Source organism: Urocampus carinirostris, chromosome 17 (assembly GCF_059441175.1).
Source record: "Urocampus carinirostris isolate Australia breed hairy pipefish chromosome 17, RoL_Ucar_1.0, whole genome shotgun sequence".
Classification (NCBI taxonomy): Eukaryota; Metazoa; Chordata; class Actinopteri; order Syngnathiformes; family Syngnathidae; genus Urocampus; species Urocampus carinirostris.
In genome coordinates, this window is record NC_142365.1 from 3,812,268 (window position 1) to 3,831,010 (window position 18,743).

The 18,743-nt window shown below is 44.6% G+C and overlaps 1 protein-coding gene across 2 annotated transcripts in view; it reads right to left on the reverse strand.

The window, feature by feature from the left end:
- Nucleotides 1-18,743, reverse strand: part of LOC148348971 (cell adhesion molecule DSCAML1-like) — a 143,246-nt gene that overhangs the window by 61,158 nt on the left and 63,345 nt on the right. For both annotated transcript variants that reach the window (XM_088320437.1, XM_088320436.1), the window contains exons 5-11: nucleotides 17,899-18,177; nucleotides 13,808-14,083; nucleotides 8,427-8,723; nucleotides 6,312-6,584; nucleotides 2,012-2,296; nucleotides 1,001-1,120; nucleotides 759-935 (exon numbers count right to left, since the gene is read on the reverse strand). In XM_088320437.1, the coding sequence (XP_088176563.1) occupies nucleotides 759-935; nucleotides 1,001-1,120; nucleotides 2,012-2,296; nucleotides 6,312-6,584; nucleotides 8,427-8,723; nucleotides 13,808-14,083; nucleotides 17,899-18,177 (1,707 nt within the window). The remainder of the gene's footprint in view (nucleotides 1-758; nucleotides 936-1,000; nucleotides 1,121-2,011; nucleotides 2,297-6,311; nucleotides 6,585-8,426; nucleotides 8,724-13,807; nucleotides 14,084-17,898; nucleotides 18,178-18,743) is intronic.

Here is an 18,743-nt window from a genome sequence, read left to right on the forward strand (position 1 = left end):
TCGAAAAGAACTCGTCAGACCGTCTGCGAACCTATGCTCTCAGCTAGGCAAGCTTTTGTACTCTCCGACGCTATCCTGCCCTGTTTTCTGCCTGATACCTCTTGCTAACCTCTTTTCTGGACGTGTTTCTGTTTTATCTCCTCCGTCCCGGCCATCGACCTGTTTTTCTACCCTCGCTCGACACGGAAGTGCAACTTCCGCGTTCCTGCTATCTGTTACCTGTGACCGACGATCATCAGATCGTGGATGCAAGCACTGTTCCCTTTCTTAATAAAAACTGAGTAAAACAAACACAATTGGGTCCCGTTTCCGTTCCTGGCCCGTGACATTTAACTTAGACTTCGTTACACAAGACAGTTTTCACGTGCCGCACGTCCACGCAGCATGGGGCCTTTCGTGTCCGTCCATATATAGTATAAGTCTATGCTTCTGGTAATCCTGTCATGATTACTGATGTGACTCAGCTATGCCCGCTCATTTGTCGCCAACCGCCGCGGGTTCTGATTGGCTCTCTGTCACTATTTGAACACAGTCCTGTCAATCCCCTCTTGTCAGTCCGTCAGCGAACCTCTGTGTATACTAGGCAAGCCTTTTTCGACCCTGACTCCCACCTGTCCCGTTTTTTGCTCCCGTCAGTGGAGGCTACGACCCGTTCTGATCCTGACCACGTCTGCTCTCCCGTCCCGACTGACGACCCGTTTCTGATCCCGACCTAAGCAGCAAACCTGAACCAAAAGGGCCAAACGATAAAAACTTACTCTTGACAGTGAGGATCATGCTCTTGCTGATGTCAGATCCTACTCCGTTGGAGGCCTGACACAGGTAATATCCACGGTCGTCCTCCAGGACGTGTCGGATGAGCAGTGATCCGTTTGACATGATCTGAATCCGACCGGTTAAAGGGACAGGATGGTACTGCTGGGGGTTTCCTACACCTGGAAAACAAAGCACCTTTCTGTAGGAACGCTGTCTTTATTTGAGAAGATTCAAGATGTGTTACCTTTAGCGTGTTTCCACATGACTTTGGGAGGTGGGTAACCCTCCACGGAACAGTTGAGAACTCCAGCTTTGCCGTAGATGCAGTCCTGGTTGTTGGGCTGCACCACAAAACGGGGAGGTACTGGGGAGCACAAAGTGAAGATCCACTTATTCCAATTTTTTGTTTAGCTCATTAGGTCAAAATTGGACAAATCCACCACATGGATCGATCCGGTATAACTTACCAGCTTATTTTGTGCAAAACAACCCAATGTCATAAAAATCGATTTGTGCCCGCTCTTTTGGTTCTGATTGGCTCCCTGTCACTATTTGAACCCTGACCTGTCAATCCCCTGTTGTCAGTCCGTCTGCAAATCTCCGTGTGTACTAGGCAAGCCTTTTTTGACCCTGACTCACGCCTGTCCTGTTTTTTTGCTCCCGTTTGTCTCCGGCTACGACCTGCACAACTGCTTTTTAAAGGTCGACAAAAACATAGTGCCAGAAAAGGACCAAAAATGATTCATTCGAAAAGAGGGAAATTATAACTTGAGGGGACTGTTCGCTTGTAATGGTTTTAGCCCGCCGGCCAAATCAGACGCGCTAAGGGATTGAATCCGGCCCGCGGGACAACACTCAGAGAAGCGCAGGAGAAAAACAAGCTGCAGGTTGAAATATGTCAACTTGTGTTTGCCAAAGCCAGGTGCCTTGAACAAAGACACTGTGTACCTCTCCCCCCCCCCAGTCATCCAAAAGTCATTGAAAGTAATCCAGTTAAAGTAACCCTACCCAACCCGGTGTATATCATCCATGGTTTAAGGTTCGCTCCTCCCACACCCGCAACCCGGGTTCGATACCCATTGCAATCGATGTTTTGTGATTAAGGGTCAACGATATTTTTCATAGCACAAATACGTGTATAACGAGCACAAAAACGTCAAGTGCATTGTACACAAATAAACAACGAGTAAAAAAAAACAAACAATGTCAGTAATTTGGACCAGAATTTTGATCCGGTTCAGTTTCGGTGGCTCACCGGTGACAATCAGCTGTCGCTCCCAGCTGACGGTGGCGGCAGCATTGCTGGCAATGCAAGTGTAGTTCCCGTTGTGTTTGAGCGTCACCTTGGAAATTTGCAGGGAGCTCATAAACTCTTTGGTTTCTATGGCAACGCCGGAGTTGGGCCCCGGCACGATGAGCTGGCCGTCTTTATGCCAGGCGATGCGTATCGGCATGTCCCCGGAAGACACCACGCAGGCGATGTAGATGAGCTTCCCCACCGACGTCGAAGGGATGTCGAAGGGCTGGATGAGAGGGGGCACTAGGGGGAGACAGAACAGGAATTAAACGGTAACCCGGAACTGATTTTTTGGGGTGTTCCTCCCCTAATCATGCAAATGTTACAAAATATTCCACGTGCTTGGGGAATTGTATTCACAAGCAATGTTCCCTCTAAGCTGCGTGTGTGCGCAATTGGGCACTACCCAGAGCTTTTCCAAGCACAAGAAAATCTAGCCAGTTCACAAAAATCAGGGCTCGAAATTGTTAATTAAGAAGCCAATTAAGTCAAAGTTACAGTGCATGAGGGTAAAAATGAAAGGGTTCCCCTGACGCTGTGTTCTAAATGCGCTATTTTGAAGTCGAGTAAAGTTGAGTACAGTTAGTAGAGTTTTTCGAGAACCGGCTTCTTCGGCTCGGCTCACTAAAAGGAACCGGCTCTTTCGGGTCCTGAACGGCTCTTCGGGTTGTTTTTGTTTCTTTCATCCCTATATGACCAAATATTATGTACAATTATGCACAAAATAACTTAAAGGAAAGGGGGAATAGAACAAAAAATAAAAATATACCAAAATGAAAAGCTGAGAAAAAAAACAAACAAAAGGAAGAGAAAAAAGAAGGAAAATTTCAGAAAAGCCAAAAAAAAAAGAAAAGAAAGAAACAAAGAAAAGAAAGTAAATAGAGAACATAAAGAAAAAAGTAACAGCTCGGAAAAAATAAACACAATGAGATTTTTTTTAAAGGAATTAAAAAAATTGAAAAAAAACAGGGAAAAAGAAGAAAAAGTTTGTGTTGTATTCAAATAATTTCCAATGATACCAAGTGAATCTTGTTGCCAACATTGTACTTCTACTCAAAAATTTTATTAAATACAGTTCTGTATTGTGCAACCGACTCAATAAGCCGCCAAAAATGTTAATATTATGCGACAAAATATATCAGGAAATAAAAATAAATGGAAATCTTGTGAAAGAATAGTAAGAACAAACGAGTTTTGCAATAATACATGAGTCAATTCATTCAAATGAGAAAAATCATTTTTCATTGCCGGAAACTCAGCAAAATGTAACTTGATGTCAAGTTTTGGACATGTTTGATCATGACTTAGTTGCCACACTTGGGATTATGGTTGCTCACTGTTGTTTCAAGCGTTGCTCACCGACTTTGTGTGAACGCTCAGACCCCTGGAAAATGACAGGGAACATTGGGCGCCGCTACTCCGCACATTTTCAGTTTTCGCGGGTGGTCTCGGTCCCCATTTCCCACGAAAACCGAGGGATTACTGTATACCGCTAAAACGCATGATTTTATTCAGCATGTTTTAGTAAATGAGAGAAGGTCATCGTCCTGTCGAGCTCCTTCTGCAGCCCCCTTGAAGCCCTACCCTCCATGTCCCGTCGTGCTACTCTGCTTAGTATCCAATTGGCAGGAGGAAGTCATTCCGTTGCCATAGTAATAGGGGTTGGCGCGGTGGTACTACAGCTGAGACATCTGGGGGATTTAATCTAGGCTTCATTATTATTCATCTAATTAAATCAGACACACGCAGGCACATGCGCACACTCTCGACCCCCCCTGCAGCTGCCCCGGCCACTACCATTACCCCACTCATGGACAAAAAGAGTCAAAAAGAGTCAAGAAGTCCAGAACAGAAAAACAAATGCTCCACATTTCCCAATAGCGGCCTTGCAGCCATGTAAGGCGCTAACCTGCTTATTGGGGGTATTAGGGGTTCAGTGTCTTACCCAAGGACACTTCCACATGTAACCCAAGCCAGGATTCGAACTGGGATCCCTTGATCCCAAGACGAGCGCTCTACCTATGTCTCTGTCTCTTTCACTTTCTGTGTCTCTCTTTTTCTCTTTCTCTCTCTGTGTCTTTTTAACTTCTTTTGCTCTAACTTCCTTTTCTCTTTTGTCTTTCCCTCTTCCTACCCTTCGCGCTTTCTTTTCTCTCCTTCTGTATTTCTATTTCTCTTTGGTTTTCTTTCTTCCTCTCCCTTTCTTTTCCCCCTCTCTCATGACTTTTTATCTTTTGTTTCTCACGCTCTCTCCCTCTCTCTCTCTTTCTTTTCCACCGCTTTTCTCCCACTCTGTCTCTTTCACTGTGTCTTTATCTTCCTTTGTTTCTCTTTCTCTCGCTGCGTCTTCTTAACTTCTTTTGCTCTAACTTCCTTTTTTCCTTTTCTCTCTTTTCTCTTTCCCTCTTCCGACCCTTCGTGCTTTCTTTTCTCTCCTTCTGTCTTTCTATTTCTCTTTGGATTTCTTTCTTCCTCTCCCATTCTTTTCCCTCTCTCTCACGACTTTTTATCTCTTGTTTCTCACGCTCGAACAAAGACACTGTACTTCTTTCTTTTTCTCTCTCTCTTTTCCACCCCTTTTCTCCCACTCTCTGTCTCTGTCCTTCTCTGTGCCTCTCCTTTTCTCTTCCTCTGTTGCTCTTTGTCCCTGTCTCTTTCTCTCTCTCTCTCTCTCTCTAACTTATTTTGCTCTAACTTCATTTTTTTCCTTTTCACTCTTTTCTCTTTCTCTCTTCCTACCCTTTTCTCTTTTCTCTCCTTCTGTCTTTCTATTTCTCTTTGGACTTCTTTCTTCCTCTCCCTTTCTTTTCCCTCTCTCTCACGACTTTTTATCTCTTGTTTCTCACGCTCGAACAAAGAGACTGTACTTCTTTCTTTTTCTCTCTCTCTTTTCCACACCTTTTCTCCCACTCTCTGTCTCTGTCTCTCTCTGTGTTTCTCCTTTTCTCTTCCTTTGTTGCTCTTTGTCTCTTTCTCTCTCTGTGTCTTTTTAACTTCTTTTGCTCTAACTTCATTTTCTCTCTTTTCTCTTTCTCTCTTCCTACCCTTTGCACTTTCTTTTCTCTTTTCTCTCCTTCTGTCTTTCTATTTCTCTTTGGATTTCTTTCTTCCTCTCCCTTTCTTTTCCCCCTCTCTCATGACTTTTTATCTTTTGTTTCTCACGCTCTCTCCCTCTCTCTCTTTCTTTTCCACCGCTTTTCTCCCACTCTGTCTCTTTCACTGTGTCTTTATCTTCCTTTGTTTCTCTTTCTCTCGCTGCGTCTTCTTAACTTCTTTTGCTCTAACTTCTTTTCCTTTTCTCTCTTTTCTCTTTCCCTCTTCCGACCCTTCGTGCTCTCTTTTGTCTTTTCTCTCCTTCTGTCTTTCTATTTCTCTTTGGATTTCTTTCTTCCTCTCCCGTTCTTTTCCCTCTCTCTCACGACTTTTTATCTCTTGTTTCTCACGCTCGAACAAAGACACTGTACTTCTTTCTTTTTCTCTCTCTCTTTTCCACCCCTTTTCTCCCACTCTCTGTCTCTGTCCCTCTCTGTGCCTCTCCTTTTCTCTTCCTCTGTTGCTCTTTGTCCCTGTCTCTTTCTCTCTCTCTCTCTCTCTCTCTCTCTCTCTCTCTCTCTAACTTCTTTTGCTCTAACTTCATTTTTTTCCTTTTCACTCTTTTCTCTTTCTCTCTTCCTACCCTTTTCTCTTTTCTCTCCTTCTGTCTTTCTATTTCTCTTTGGATTTCTTTCTTCCTCTCCCTTTCTTTTCCCTCTCTCTCACGACTTTTTATCTCTTGTTTCTCACGCCCGAACAAAGACACTGTACTTCTTTCTTTTTCTCTCTCTCTTTTCCACCCCTTTTCTCCCACTCTCTGTCTCTGTCTCTTTCCCTCTCTGTGCCTCTCCTTTTCTCTTCCTCTGTTGCTCTTTGTCCCTGTCTCTTTCTCTCTCTCTCTCTCTCTCTCTCTCTCTCTCTCTAACTTCTTTTGCTCTAACTTCATTTTTTCCCTTCTCCCTTTCTACCCTTTTCTCATTTCTCTCCCTTTTTCTTTCTCTTTGGATTTCTTTCTTCCGCTCCCTTTCTTTTTATCTCTTTTGTTTCTCACGCTCTCACCCTCTCTTTTTCTTTCTTTGTCCCGCCCTCTCTCCTTTTCCCTCCCTCTTTCTCTTATTTCTTTATCTCTCTTTTTCTTTCTCTTTAATCTACTAGTCCGGCCCCCGAGAGAACGTTTGTTCTATGGTGTGGCCCCTGAGTTCAAATGAGTAGTCTTTCCACTTACCTTTCACACTAACATGCACAGTCTGGTTGATGGAGACCTGAGGCTGGATCAAAACGCTGCAAAGGTAAGTCCCTTCGTCGGCGCCCTTCTGCACGTCGGTGAGCCGCAGGGTTCCGTTATCAAACAAGACTTGCCGGTGATTATCCGGCAGTTGCATTCCGTCCTTCAGCCATTTAATGGAGTAGTAAGGGTACCCGATGACACGGCACGTGATGTAGGTGTTCCTGCCCGCCACTGCCGTCATGTCCCGCATGGGTCTGATCCGGGGTGGACCTGGAGTCACGGGCAAAGGGGAGGGGGTGGCGAACGGACACGGTGGGCCGAAAGACGGGCCGATGGGGTGAAGGTGGTCGAGGGGGAAGGATGTAGCGCCGTGGAAAGGTGAAAGGATAATGGAGAGAGTGATTGGGGTAGTCGTTGGGACGATAGTGGAGAGGGAGGTTAGTTTTGCTCCCTTTTGCTGGAATTGATTGAGGGTATTTGGATTTATTTGGATTAGCTTAACCCTACTTGTATCAAATTGACAGTCGGATAATGGTACCTTGACTTACGGGTTTGATTTCATCGCAAAGAAATTGCTGTTCTCAAGGTTTCTTCATTTTCCTCATGTTGAGGTTTTTGAGTTTTTCCTTGCCCTCATGTAGGTTTTAGATCAGGGGATGGTGTCATAATAGTCTGTAGTTTGCAATAGTCTGTGGTCTGTGCAGCCCTTTGACACTGTTCCTTCTCAAGGTTTCTTCATTTTCCTCATGTTGGGGTTTTTGAGTTTTTCCTTCACCTCATGTCGGTTTTAGATCAGGGGATGGTGTCATAATAGTCTGTAGTTTGCAATAGTCTGTGGTCTGTGCAGCCCTTTGAGACTGTCCCTTCTCAAGGATTCTTCATTTTACTCATGTTAAGGATTTTGGGTTTTTCCTTGCCCTCATGTCGGTTTTAGATCGGGGATGGTGTCATAATAGTCTTAAATTTGCAATAATCTGGGGTCTGTGCAGCCCTTAGAGACTCCTTGTGATCAAGGGACAAACAAATAAACATGGCTGATTTGACTTGAGGTTTTTGGGTTTTTCCTTGCCCCCATGTAGGTTTTAGATCAGGGGATAGTGTCGTAATAGTCTGTGCAGCCCTTTGAGACTGTCCCTTCTTAAGGATTCTTCATTTTACCCATGTTAAGGTTTTTGAGTTTTCCCTTGCCCTCATGTAGGTTTTAGATCAGGGGATGGTGTCATAATAGTCTGTAGTTTGCAATAGTCTGTGGTCTGTGCAGCCCTTTGACACTGTTCCTTCTCAAGGTTTCTTCATTTTCCTCATGTTGGGGTTTTTGAGTTTTTCCTTCACCTCATGTCGGTTTTAGATCAGGGGATGGTGTCATAATAGTCTGTAGTTTGCAATAGTCTGTGGTCTGTACAGCCCTTTGAGACTGTCCCTTCTCAAGGATTCTTCATTTTATTCATGTGAAGGTTTTTGAGTTTTTCCTTGCCCTCATGTAGGTTTTAGATCAGGGGATGGTGTCATAATAGTCTGTAGTTTGCAATAATCTGCACAGCCCTTTGAGACTGTCCCTTCTTAAGGTTTCTACATTTTACTCATGTTAAGGTTTTTGAGTTTTTCCTTGCCCTCATGTCGGTTTTAGATCAGGGGATGGTGTCATAATAGTCTGTAGTTTGCAATAATCTGTAGCGCTTTGAGACCATACCTTCAAGGTTTCTTCATTTTCCTCATGCTGAGGTTTTGGTATTTTTCCTTACCCACGTGTAGGTTTTAGATCAGGGGTTGGTTTAATAATGGTCTGTAGTTTGCAATTGTCCGTGGTCTGTGCAGCCAATTGAGACTGTCCCTTCTCAAGGTTTCTTTATATTCTTCATGCTGAGGTTTTGAGTTTTTCCTTTCCCTCATGTCGGTTTTAGATCAGGGGATGGTGTCATAATAATCTGTAGTTTGCAATAATCTTTGAGACTCCTCGTGATTAATGGCGTCACAAAAATCCCTCAACGAACGAGTACATAAGTCAAGGTACCATTGGCGTTCTATCACGATAGATCAACAGTATCACTAGCTTTGCTGTATTTGTATAGAATGAGGTGTAGAGTGCATTGATATTGAAAAGCAGACAGGCACCTCTTACGTTTATGCGCGCTTGGTACTCGGCGCTGCCGGCCGAGTTGCGTGCGACGCAACGGTAGACTCCGCCGTCCCGGATGAGAGGATTGCTGACGTTGACGTGAGAAACCGTCAGGCCGTCCGATTGAGTGTACTGGCTGGTCTTGTAGGTGGAGTCCCGGACCACCGCTTCGTCGTCTAAAGTCCAGGTGATGGAGGGCGGCGGAGCTCCTTTGGCCTCGCAGACCAGGGAGAACGGCTCGCCGGGGTTCACCACCTTCTCGCTGAAGGACGTCACGATGCGAGGGGTGCCGTCTGACCAGGGATTACCAGAGAGATGCGGCATTACTCACAGATGTTTCCTCAAAGTTCTCGGTAAATTGAAATTCCACAAAGTAGGAATCGTATACAGTGGAACCTCGGTTTTCGAACGCCTCTCAGTTCGAACAAATCGGTGTCTGACCGAAAATTTCGAGAAATTCTTCATCTCATCTCAATAGCCGTACCGCTTATCCTCATTAGGGTCGCGGGGGGGCTGGAGCCCATCTAAGCCATCTCCGGGCAGTGGGCAGGGGACACCCTGAACTGGTTGCCAGCCAATAGCAGGGCACACAGGGACAGACAACTCATTCGCTCATTCACACCTAGGGACAATTTGGACCGGCCAATTCACCTGAAATGCATGTTTTTGGAACGTGGGAGGAAACCGGAGTGCCCGGAGGAAACCCACGAAAGCACGGGGAGAACATACAAACTCCGCACAGGAAGTCTGGAGCTGGATTTGAACCCACGACAGGTTCCCATGACATGAACTGTGCCGCACAAGCGCTAACCACTGCGCCGCCGTGCTGCCCCTCGAGAAATTCTTGCTTGTCCAAAAATCAGAGTTCGAACACCGGTAAAATACATAAATTATATTTCTACTAAAATACTGAAAAATAACAATACATAAAGGCAGCACGGCGGTGCAGTGGTTAGCACTTGTGCGGCACAGTTCATGTCATGGGAACCTGTCGTGGGTTCAAATCCAGCTCCAGACTTCCTGTGCGGAGTTTGTATGTTCTCCCCGTGCTTGCGTGGGTTTCCTCCGGGCACTCCAGTTTCCTCCCACATTCCAAAGACATGCATTTCAGGTGGATTGGCCGGTCCAAATTGTCCCTAGGTGTGAATGAGCGAGTGAGTTGTCTGTCCCTGTGTGCCCTGCGATTGGCTGGCAACCAGTTCAGGGTGTCCCCTGCCCACTGCCCGATGATTGCTGGGATGGGCTCCAGCCCCCCCGCGACCCTAATGAGGATAAGCGGTACGGCTGATGAGATGAGATGAGAAAAGTATAATAAAATGAACTATTGGAGAAATATTACTACAAAAATATTCTAACAAGAAGAATACAAGAGAAACTGCAAATACACCTATAGCGATACCACACAAATTCTCTTATGGATATATCACAAAAATGCTACAAAAATAAAACTACAGTGACACTGCATGACAAAAATACTACAGAAATAGTACAGATATACAACAAACATTCTAATATGGAAATACTACAAAATACAACAGAGATAATAAAAAAAATACTACATTTATACAACAAAAATACGATAATCATAAAACTACTGTAATAATCCAAAAATACTACAGATCTGCAAAAAAAATGTCTTTTTGGAATACAACAAAAGTACTACAGAAATACTAAAAAAAATACTACTATGGAAATACTACATAAAAAATACTTCAGAAATACTACAAAAATAGTACAAAAATAAAACTAAGTTAAGTTACAAAAGACAAAAATAAAACTAAGTTAAGTTACAAAAAACTACAGAACTTTAATAAAAATCATACTTCAGAAATACTAAGAAAAACCTACAGTAATACTTCGAAACTAACAAATGAGGTGCTTAAAACAGGGACCTAATACAGTGGAACCTCTGTTTTCGAACGCCTCTCAGTTCGAACAAATCGGTGTCCGACCGAAAATTTCGAGAAATTCTTGCTTCGCTGTTCGGTCCAAAAATCAGAGTTCGAACACCGGTAATGCGCGAGTGCGTAGACTAGGGTGCGATGCTGAGCGGCGTACGGGTGTTTTAGCCCTTTATTATGCCTCCGAAGAAAATCAGTGCAAGCAGCAAAGTTGCTACAGGTGAAAAAAGAAAAGTAGTGCGTGCAACTATTGCATTTAAGAAAGAAATAATAGCAAAATATGAAGGTATCAAATGTCTGATCTTGCTAGGGAATACCCCACTGTCCACCTGTGCCTTCTGCTGACCACCACAAAGGTAAGAAATCCTATTTATAATTATTTTTTATTTTTTATTCTTACACGTTCGTGTAAGCGTCATCTTTCGTACGGAAGATTACGATAACGTACGATTAGCCTGGGTTAGCTTTGTTTACGTTAAACATTCAAGTTAATCATTCAGGGTGTTGGAACGGAGCCCAACATTCAGGGTGTTGGAACGCAGCCCCCTTTCCAATGACACCCGGGTGCTAAATGACTTGTAAACGACCTCATTTTTTAATTTTTACACGTTCATGTTAGGGGAATCTTTCATAAGGAAGATTACGATAACGCGAACGTACCATTAGCCTGGGTTAGCTTTATGTGGGTGTTGGAACGGAGCCCAACATTCAGGGTGTTGGAACAGAGCCCCCTTTCCAATGAACCGCTCACCACTTGTTGTGGAGACCCGGGTGCTAAATGACTTGTAAACAACCTGATTTTTTTATTTTTACACGTTCGTGTTAGCGTAATCTTTCGTACGGAAGATTACGATAACGCGAATGTACGATTAGCCAGGGTTAGCTTAATGTTTACGTTAAACATTCAAGGTAAACATTCAAGGTGTTGGAACGGATTAAAACGATTTACATTATTTTCAATGGGAAAAATGATTTCGGTGATCGAACAAATCGGTTTTCGAACAGGGTTCTGGAACGGATTATGGTCGAGAACCCAGGTTCCACTGTACAGTGAAACCTCTTCTTAAGAGCTTAATTCGTTCCAAGATTGTACTGATAGATCAAATTTCTCATAAAAGGAGCACATTTCCCCCTACTAAATTGATTAAAAACCAATCGGTTCGCTATATATATATATATATATATATATATATACACACATACCGTAAATTCCGGACTATAAGCCGCTACTTTTTTCCCTAACTTTCAACCCTGCGGCTTATTCAGTGATGCGGCCAATCTATGTCATTTTTCTAACGGCCGCTTGCGGCGCTCGAGTGTTGCTACCATTAACTGCCCTGTCAAAGCGATATTATTATCATTAAAGCTTTGAAAACTCTCTCGGTGTACCGTCTTTCTTTGTAAATATGTGTAACCCATGTATAATATGTATTTGCAACTGTATATATTTGTAATGTATTTATTTTAGACACTTATTCAGATATGTTTTGCACGGGTGAACGAAAAATGAGGGGCGGAACAAACGCGGGGAGCCGAGTTTAAGTGGGGACCGCTAAAGGTGAGGGACAGACAAGGAAAGAAGAGGGGGTCAAAAGTTGGTTAGAAAAAAAGGAGTTGCGTCAGTAAATGTGTTCATCTGATATATTTTCTCACCTTTACCTTTGGAAATATACACTTTTTTTCCCTGTATTATTTTCAACGGGACCCGGACTCTGCAGGTCTGCATCTAACCTTAAGTACTGGTATTATTTTCCGTTCATTTTGCCGGCTGTGAATTTGGGACCGTGGACTTTAATGAAGGACATTTAGTTTCAATCGCGGGACTTGAAGTCGGGTTTGGGTTAATTTTGTGTTTGTGTTGCATGTTTAAATGTGGGCGCATGCGGCTTATATACAGGTGCGGCTTGTTTATGTACAAAATTGTCTTTCCTCTTAAAATGTGGTGGGTGCGGCTTATAATCAGTTGCGCTTTATAGTCCGGAATTTACGGTATTATAAGCCAATCAGTATGCTATATATATATATATATATATATATATATATATATATTATATACGGGGTAACTGGCAAAAACTGCCTTGTGTGATTCCGTGGATTTCTCCAGGAAATTTACATTTTATTTTTTGCCTTCATGGCAAAAATGTGCATCCATTTTGTCATTATTACTGATGAGGGAAACCTTTGGCTGCCCCGTTGGCACCAACAGCCACGGACCCTGATTGGCTGTTGGACTCTTTTTAAACTCCCGTCTTTGGGAAGGAAGCCAACCGATCGTCTGCGAACCTATGCTCCCAGCTAGGCAAGCTTTTGTGACTCTCCAACTCTATTCTGCCCTGTTTTCTGTCTGATACCTGTCGCCGACCTCTTTTCTAGACCTGTTTGTTTTTGCTTTTCCGCCCCGGCCATCAACCTGTTCATTCACGCTGTCAAGGACTACCCTCGCTCGACACGGAAGTGCCACTTCCGCGTTCCTGCTATTTGCTACCTGTGACCGACGATCATCGGATTGTGGTTGCAAGTCCTGTTCTCCTTTTTAATAAAAATTAAGTAAAACATATGCAATCGGGTCCCGTCTCCGTTCCTGGTCTGTGACAATTTGTAGTGGATTCCACAATTGTATCCATCCATATATCCTGTTAGTCCATGCTTCTGGCCAGACACGTACAAACGCACCCAGTAAACATACGGGAGGCAGCAATGGAGCATATTTTTGAAGCAAACAAGCACGGTATTTTGTTAATTTGGTGAGTGACATGAATAAAAACATCCTTTGCAGGGTTTGTACACCAAATTCAAGCACTTTCAAGGACTTTCAATGCTAATTTACAATTTTCTCCAGTACCATTTGAATTCAAAAATCAGGTGCGAATCGTGTATTTAGCAGAGCTACAAATATTTATTCGATTTACATAAGCGTTTTTTATCTTTTGTGTGCATTTATGTGTCACGGTTGCCGTGGCACCCAATTGGCCCCGCCCATGTGGCGCCAGCTGCGGCTCGTTGAGAGATTGGCTTTCCGTCCATTTAAGCTCAATGCTCGCACTCTTCCTTTGTCAGTCCGTCAACAAACCTCTGCCCCGCAAGACGTGAGTTCTGACTCGGTCCCTTTTTCCTGTTGGTATTTCCTAAAATGACAAAATTTTGTGCAGGCTTGGGGAGTAACGGAACACATGGAACGACAAAAATGATGTTGGCAAGCTGTTTGGATTTATTTCCATTTTGTTTCTGTCGCATTTTATGTTGCCGGAGATCAAAGAGATCAAAGCCAGGAGAGAAAGCTTACCACGTGTTGTGAGTCATCATTTTATTTATATTTAGTTTCTTTTGTCTTTCATTAGCATATTGAGCATTGGAGTAATCCAAAAGTCATTGAAAGTAATCCAGTTAAAGTAATCCTACCCAACCCTGTTTTTCAGTGGAACTGCAAAATGGCGAAGAATGACTATTAGGTTCCAAGCGGTTTCTTTGTATCATACCTTCGAGAAGAATGATGGAAAAGTCCTGAGATGTGTGTCCTTTGCGTGAAGCGAAACACTGGTAGGCTCCAGAGTGGAACTTCTGCGCTGCAGTGATCTGCAAGGTGTCGTTGTGTTGACCCTGAATGGAGATGTGCTGGTCCGGGAAGATGGGTTCCGTGTTCCGGTACCAGCTAATGCTGTATTCTGGGGAACCTTCCACAGTGCAGGTGAAGAAGAGTGTGCTGCTGATCCCCGTTTTCAGGTTCTTGGGGGATAGGGTCACTCGGAGGGGATCTGAAAGAAATAACGGATTCGTAATTCATCATACTGACACTGCAAAAATAGTCATTGTTACTCTCATGGCAGAAAATTATGATCATTTTGAAATTCCTTCTGCTATTCTTCGAATAGCAAAACTGTGTTATAGAGAAAACAACACAATATGTTGCCAATTTTAAGGAATATCGATACTGACTCACACCTGTTTTTGCTCCCGTCTGTCCCCCGGCTTCGACCCGTTTGTGATCCTGACCACGTCTACTCTCCCGTCCCGGCTTTCGACCTCTTTTTGTCTCCGACCACGTCTACTCTCCTTTCCTAGCTTACAACTCGTTTTCGACCCCGACTACGTTTTTCCTCTCCAGTCCCGACTACTGACCTGTTTTCCGTTCCCGACACCGCCATCGCTCGCCACGGAAAATCTATTTCCGCGTTCAGAGCGACCTGCTTCCCGCGTCCAGCAATCACCGGAACGTGGGCGCAACCCTTTCTTCCAATAAAACTTGTGAGAAACGCAAGTGGGTCCTATTTCTGTTCTGAGCCTGACAAAATATATATAAATTCCGGAAAATTATGGGCATTTAAAGTATTTTTTCACGTTCTTTCTTGAAAAATAATTAAAAAAAACATATGGTAATTCAAATAAGCAAAATTCTCCTATTAGGCAGATGACACAATATGTTCCTAAATGTAAGATATTTCCTATTGACGAACAAAAGCTACTATGTCCTAGTTAAAACACTTTTGCCTGTTTTAAGTGTTTATATTTGGCCATAAATCAGGTTCAAATAGCTTAAAACTAGAAAAAATAGACTTAAAATGTTCAGCCAATGGAGTATGATTTTACAGATAGCTAAACATATTCTGTCCATCATGATTATAAGAAGTCAAGTATGCTGATGTTGAAGAATTTTCAGTAAATTAAAAATATATATACTTTCCAAACTTTGTTGAGGGTTACGGTCAGGTGCGTGGTGTTTGAAAACCCTGCCCAGCTGTAAACCCGACTGGCGCCCTCTTGGGGAGGGTGGTGTACTAGATGCTAACATAATGTAAAAGAATGAGTCAAGCCACCAAAGGACCTAGGTGCGGCTTCCCCGTCCCTGTCCTGGCGAGGAGAAAGCCCCTCGGCCTCTCCTGGTTTCTTGTCTCGGTGGCGAGGAGGCCCCTCGACTGCTCATGCGTTCCTGTCTCAGCGGCAAGGAGAAAGTCCCTCGGACGCGCCTGGTTTCTTGTCTGGGTGGCGAGGAGAAGGTCCCTCAACCGCTAATAGTTTCCTGCCTTAGAGGCGAGGAAAAACCCCCTCGAGCGCTCATGGTTTCCTGTCTCGGTGGCGAGGAGAAAGCCCCTCGGCCGTGCCTGGTTACTTGTCTGGGTGGCAAAGAGAAGGTCCCCCAACAGGTAATGGTTTCCTGCCTCGGAGGCGAGGAAAAACCCCCTCGACCACTTATGGTTTCCTGTCTCGTAGCAAGGAGAAAGCCCCCCGGCCGCTCCTGGTTCCTTGTCTGGGTGGCAAGGAGAAGGTCCCTCAACCGCTAATGGTTTTCTACCTCGGAGGCGAGGAAAATCCCCCTCGACCACTTATGGTTTCCTGTCTCGTAGCAAGGAGAAAGCCCCCCGGCCGCTCCTGGTTCCTTGTCTGGGTGGCAAGGAGAAGGTCCCTCAACCGCTAATGGTTTCCTACCTCAGAGGCGAGGAAAAAAGCCACTTGACCACTTATGGTTTCCTGCCTCGTGGCAAGGAGAAAGCCCCTCGGCTGCGCCTGGTTTCTTGTCTGGGTGGCGAGGAGAAGGTCCCTCAACCGCTAATGGTTTCCTGCCTCGGAGGCGAGGAAAAAGCCCCTCGACCACTTGTGGTTTCCTGTCTCAGTGGCAAGGAGAAAGCCCCTCGGCCGTGCCTGGTTTCTTGTCTGGATAGCGAGGAGAAGGTCCCTCAACCGCTAATGGTTTCCTGCCTCGGAGGCGAGGAAAAAGCCCCTTGGCCGTTCCTGGTTTCTTATCTCGGTGGCAAGGAGAAGGCCCCTCCGCCACTCCTGATTTCCTGCCCACAAGGCAATGACCGACCTATTCCTGTTCCTGCAGCCTCCATAAAATTTAAGTATCTCGTCCTTAGGTACAAAGGTAATGTCAGGATCTGGAACGCCTCCTTACCCGCAAGAGTGCCAACCAGGTTTGAAACTGGTCACGGGGCAGGATACAGAAGCGGGCTAGGGGCTCTTCTCTGGTGCTCAGTTCCTAGGGTGTAGGTGGCATAACTGATCCTAACAACCCAAGGTCTTACGTTAGTTTAAACTCTTTGCCCCTTACAGTCCTGTGCGACTGATTTTTGGTTATACGCTTGACAGTGCTGACAATATGGTACAAACTAAAGCATTCTCATTCATTAAAGAATTATTATTTTCCTACTTAGTGACTGTGAAGTAACACGAGAGCACAGTTTGTTTACATTCCGGGTCAGAAATGAGCGAGCCATCAACGCCGGTGACTCAATCAGCCGGACGCGCTCATTAAAAAGCAGCTGGAAATATCGCTTCGCATCCATGTCCACTCTGCGTTTGCGCAAATGTCAGTGAGCAATGAGGAAGCTGGTGGTGCCTGCCAGGGGGCATTTCTGTGCCCCTCACCCGCACCAAACCCACCCTGTCAAAGTCACAGAGTTCCCTGTCATGACGTGCCCGGTGGCGACCTCTCTCCATTCTCTTCCCGTCTCGCCTTTTGTTTGCTTCTACCTCGTCTATCATTACCGTGTTATTGCTGTTGATCTGTCCTGACCTTGGTGGGACGTCTTCTGATTTTGTTCCAGATCCCCCTCCCCCCTGGTCTTTACTCTTTACCAGGGTCTTCCTCACCCTCCTCCCCAGTGATGCTGACTTGTTTTGGCAGCTGAGTTCTGGCTTCAGTCTGAGTAAATTACATCCCCGTCGCCCGTTCGGAGACCCGACATGTTAGGGCATCGTATACAGTAGCGTTCGCATATTTGTTACCGACACTGACACCGTTTGTGTGCCTGAAAGCAAAAAGGAGAGGAGTGTGTGAATGTGATCATCTGCCAACTAGGAGAGAGAGAAGGGCAGTTTGTCAGTTAGCACCGATCCGTGGGTAGTTTGGTACCAGGCTGCTGGAGGTAAGATCTTAAGCCCGAGGTACCAAAAACACCCTTCCTCCTCCTGAGTCCTCACAAATAGATGATGAAAATTCCGGTTTGCTTTGGACTCGGTGCCTCAAATTAAGTCAATTGATCGGGCTTTGGCTAGTCCATCCTTTGAAAGGTCTGGTCAGGCTGGATTTTTTTTTACCTCTACTGGCGGCACAGAAGGAAAAATAATTTCCATTACTTTTTACTTATTTTTGTTTCACTGCTACGTTTCGGACCGAACTTGAACCGGGGCTTGGGTACATACGAATAATGTCGGGCGGGGCAACCGTCACATTGTAAATAAGGATTCTCTCCCGCACAAGATACAGTAATGGATAAATCGGACCAATTCTTTGCACTTGTAGCCGATCAGCGTAGTCAACTTCGTCGGCTAGAGCTAGAGCTACACGATAAAAAACCTATTTGCGATCTTTTACACCTGTGTTGCAATTTCAATGCGATTTTTTAATCTCAAATAAAAAAAAAACAGTGCTTGCAAACTTACCATTAAGATAACATTACTACCGACTGAGAGTATACGACAAAATAACATCTATCTACAAATAAAAACAGATTTGCAATTGAATAAATGGCCTTCATTGTCATTATACAAAAGTACAACAAAATTGGAAGGCTTTTACTTTCAGTGCAACCCCTGCTCTAGCATGTGTTTGTCTATGTAGGGTTTCACACACCTATTATATGAAGCTGTCCGGTCACTTCCTTGGAGCCGAAGCTGTTGGTGACTTCGCATGCGTAGTTGCCGCTGTCTTCCTGTCTCAAATCGCTGATGGTAAGACCGGTCAGACGCCGGGTCCAACGGGCGTCCGAGGGCAGCGGGCGGCCATCTTTAAGCCAACGCACGGTAGGGCTGGGGTAACCTCCGGCGATGCAGGGAAGCTCGATACTTTGGCCGGCGTGCACCTCCCCTGATTGGAAACTGTCCAGGATGGAGGGTGAAGACTCATTTGGGTCTAGAGGGGAGATTATAGGACAAGATTCAGAATCAAACAGGAAACCATGTAAAAACTGGTGTATTTACATGTATGTTGTTGGAATTTAAACTACGAAAATGTACCATTTAACAAATTGTTCGAAATAGTTATCTGACTCCATTAACCAAACAAGACGGGTTCATTATTCACAATAGCAGATCTAAGTGTTCCCAACAGGAGACGACCCCCATCCGAGTTGCCTGGGATCATTTCTACAAACAAAGCAAAGACATACTACTATTCCCCTATTGGCTATGTGTCATCTGCAGCTAACTTTAGCTTTCTCTTATTGGTAGTCTTCTCCCTGCATGATGGGGTGTCGGCTCTTCCCATGGGCGTGCCAAGGCAGTTGTTTTGTGCTCAACAATCTCACACAACAGCGCCTGGTCGTTCTGCGTCAGCAAACCCACTCATGTTATCAGAAGTGTCCTAGACAAAACATCTGCCACTCATGCATTTCACACAGCCTGCCCTAACCTTTTATTGTACATTGAATTAAAGCACAGTTAATAAAAATCTTTATTGCATTGAACTGGAAACATGTA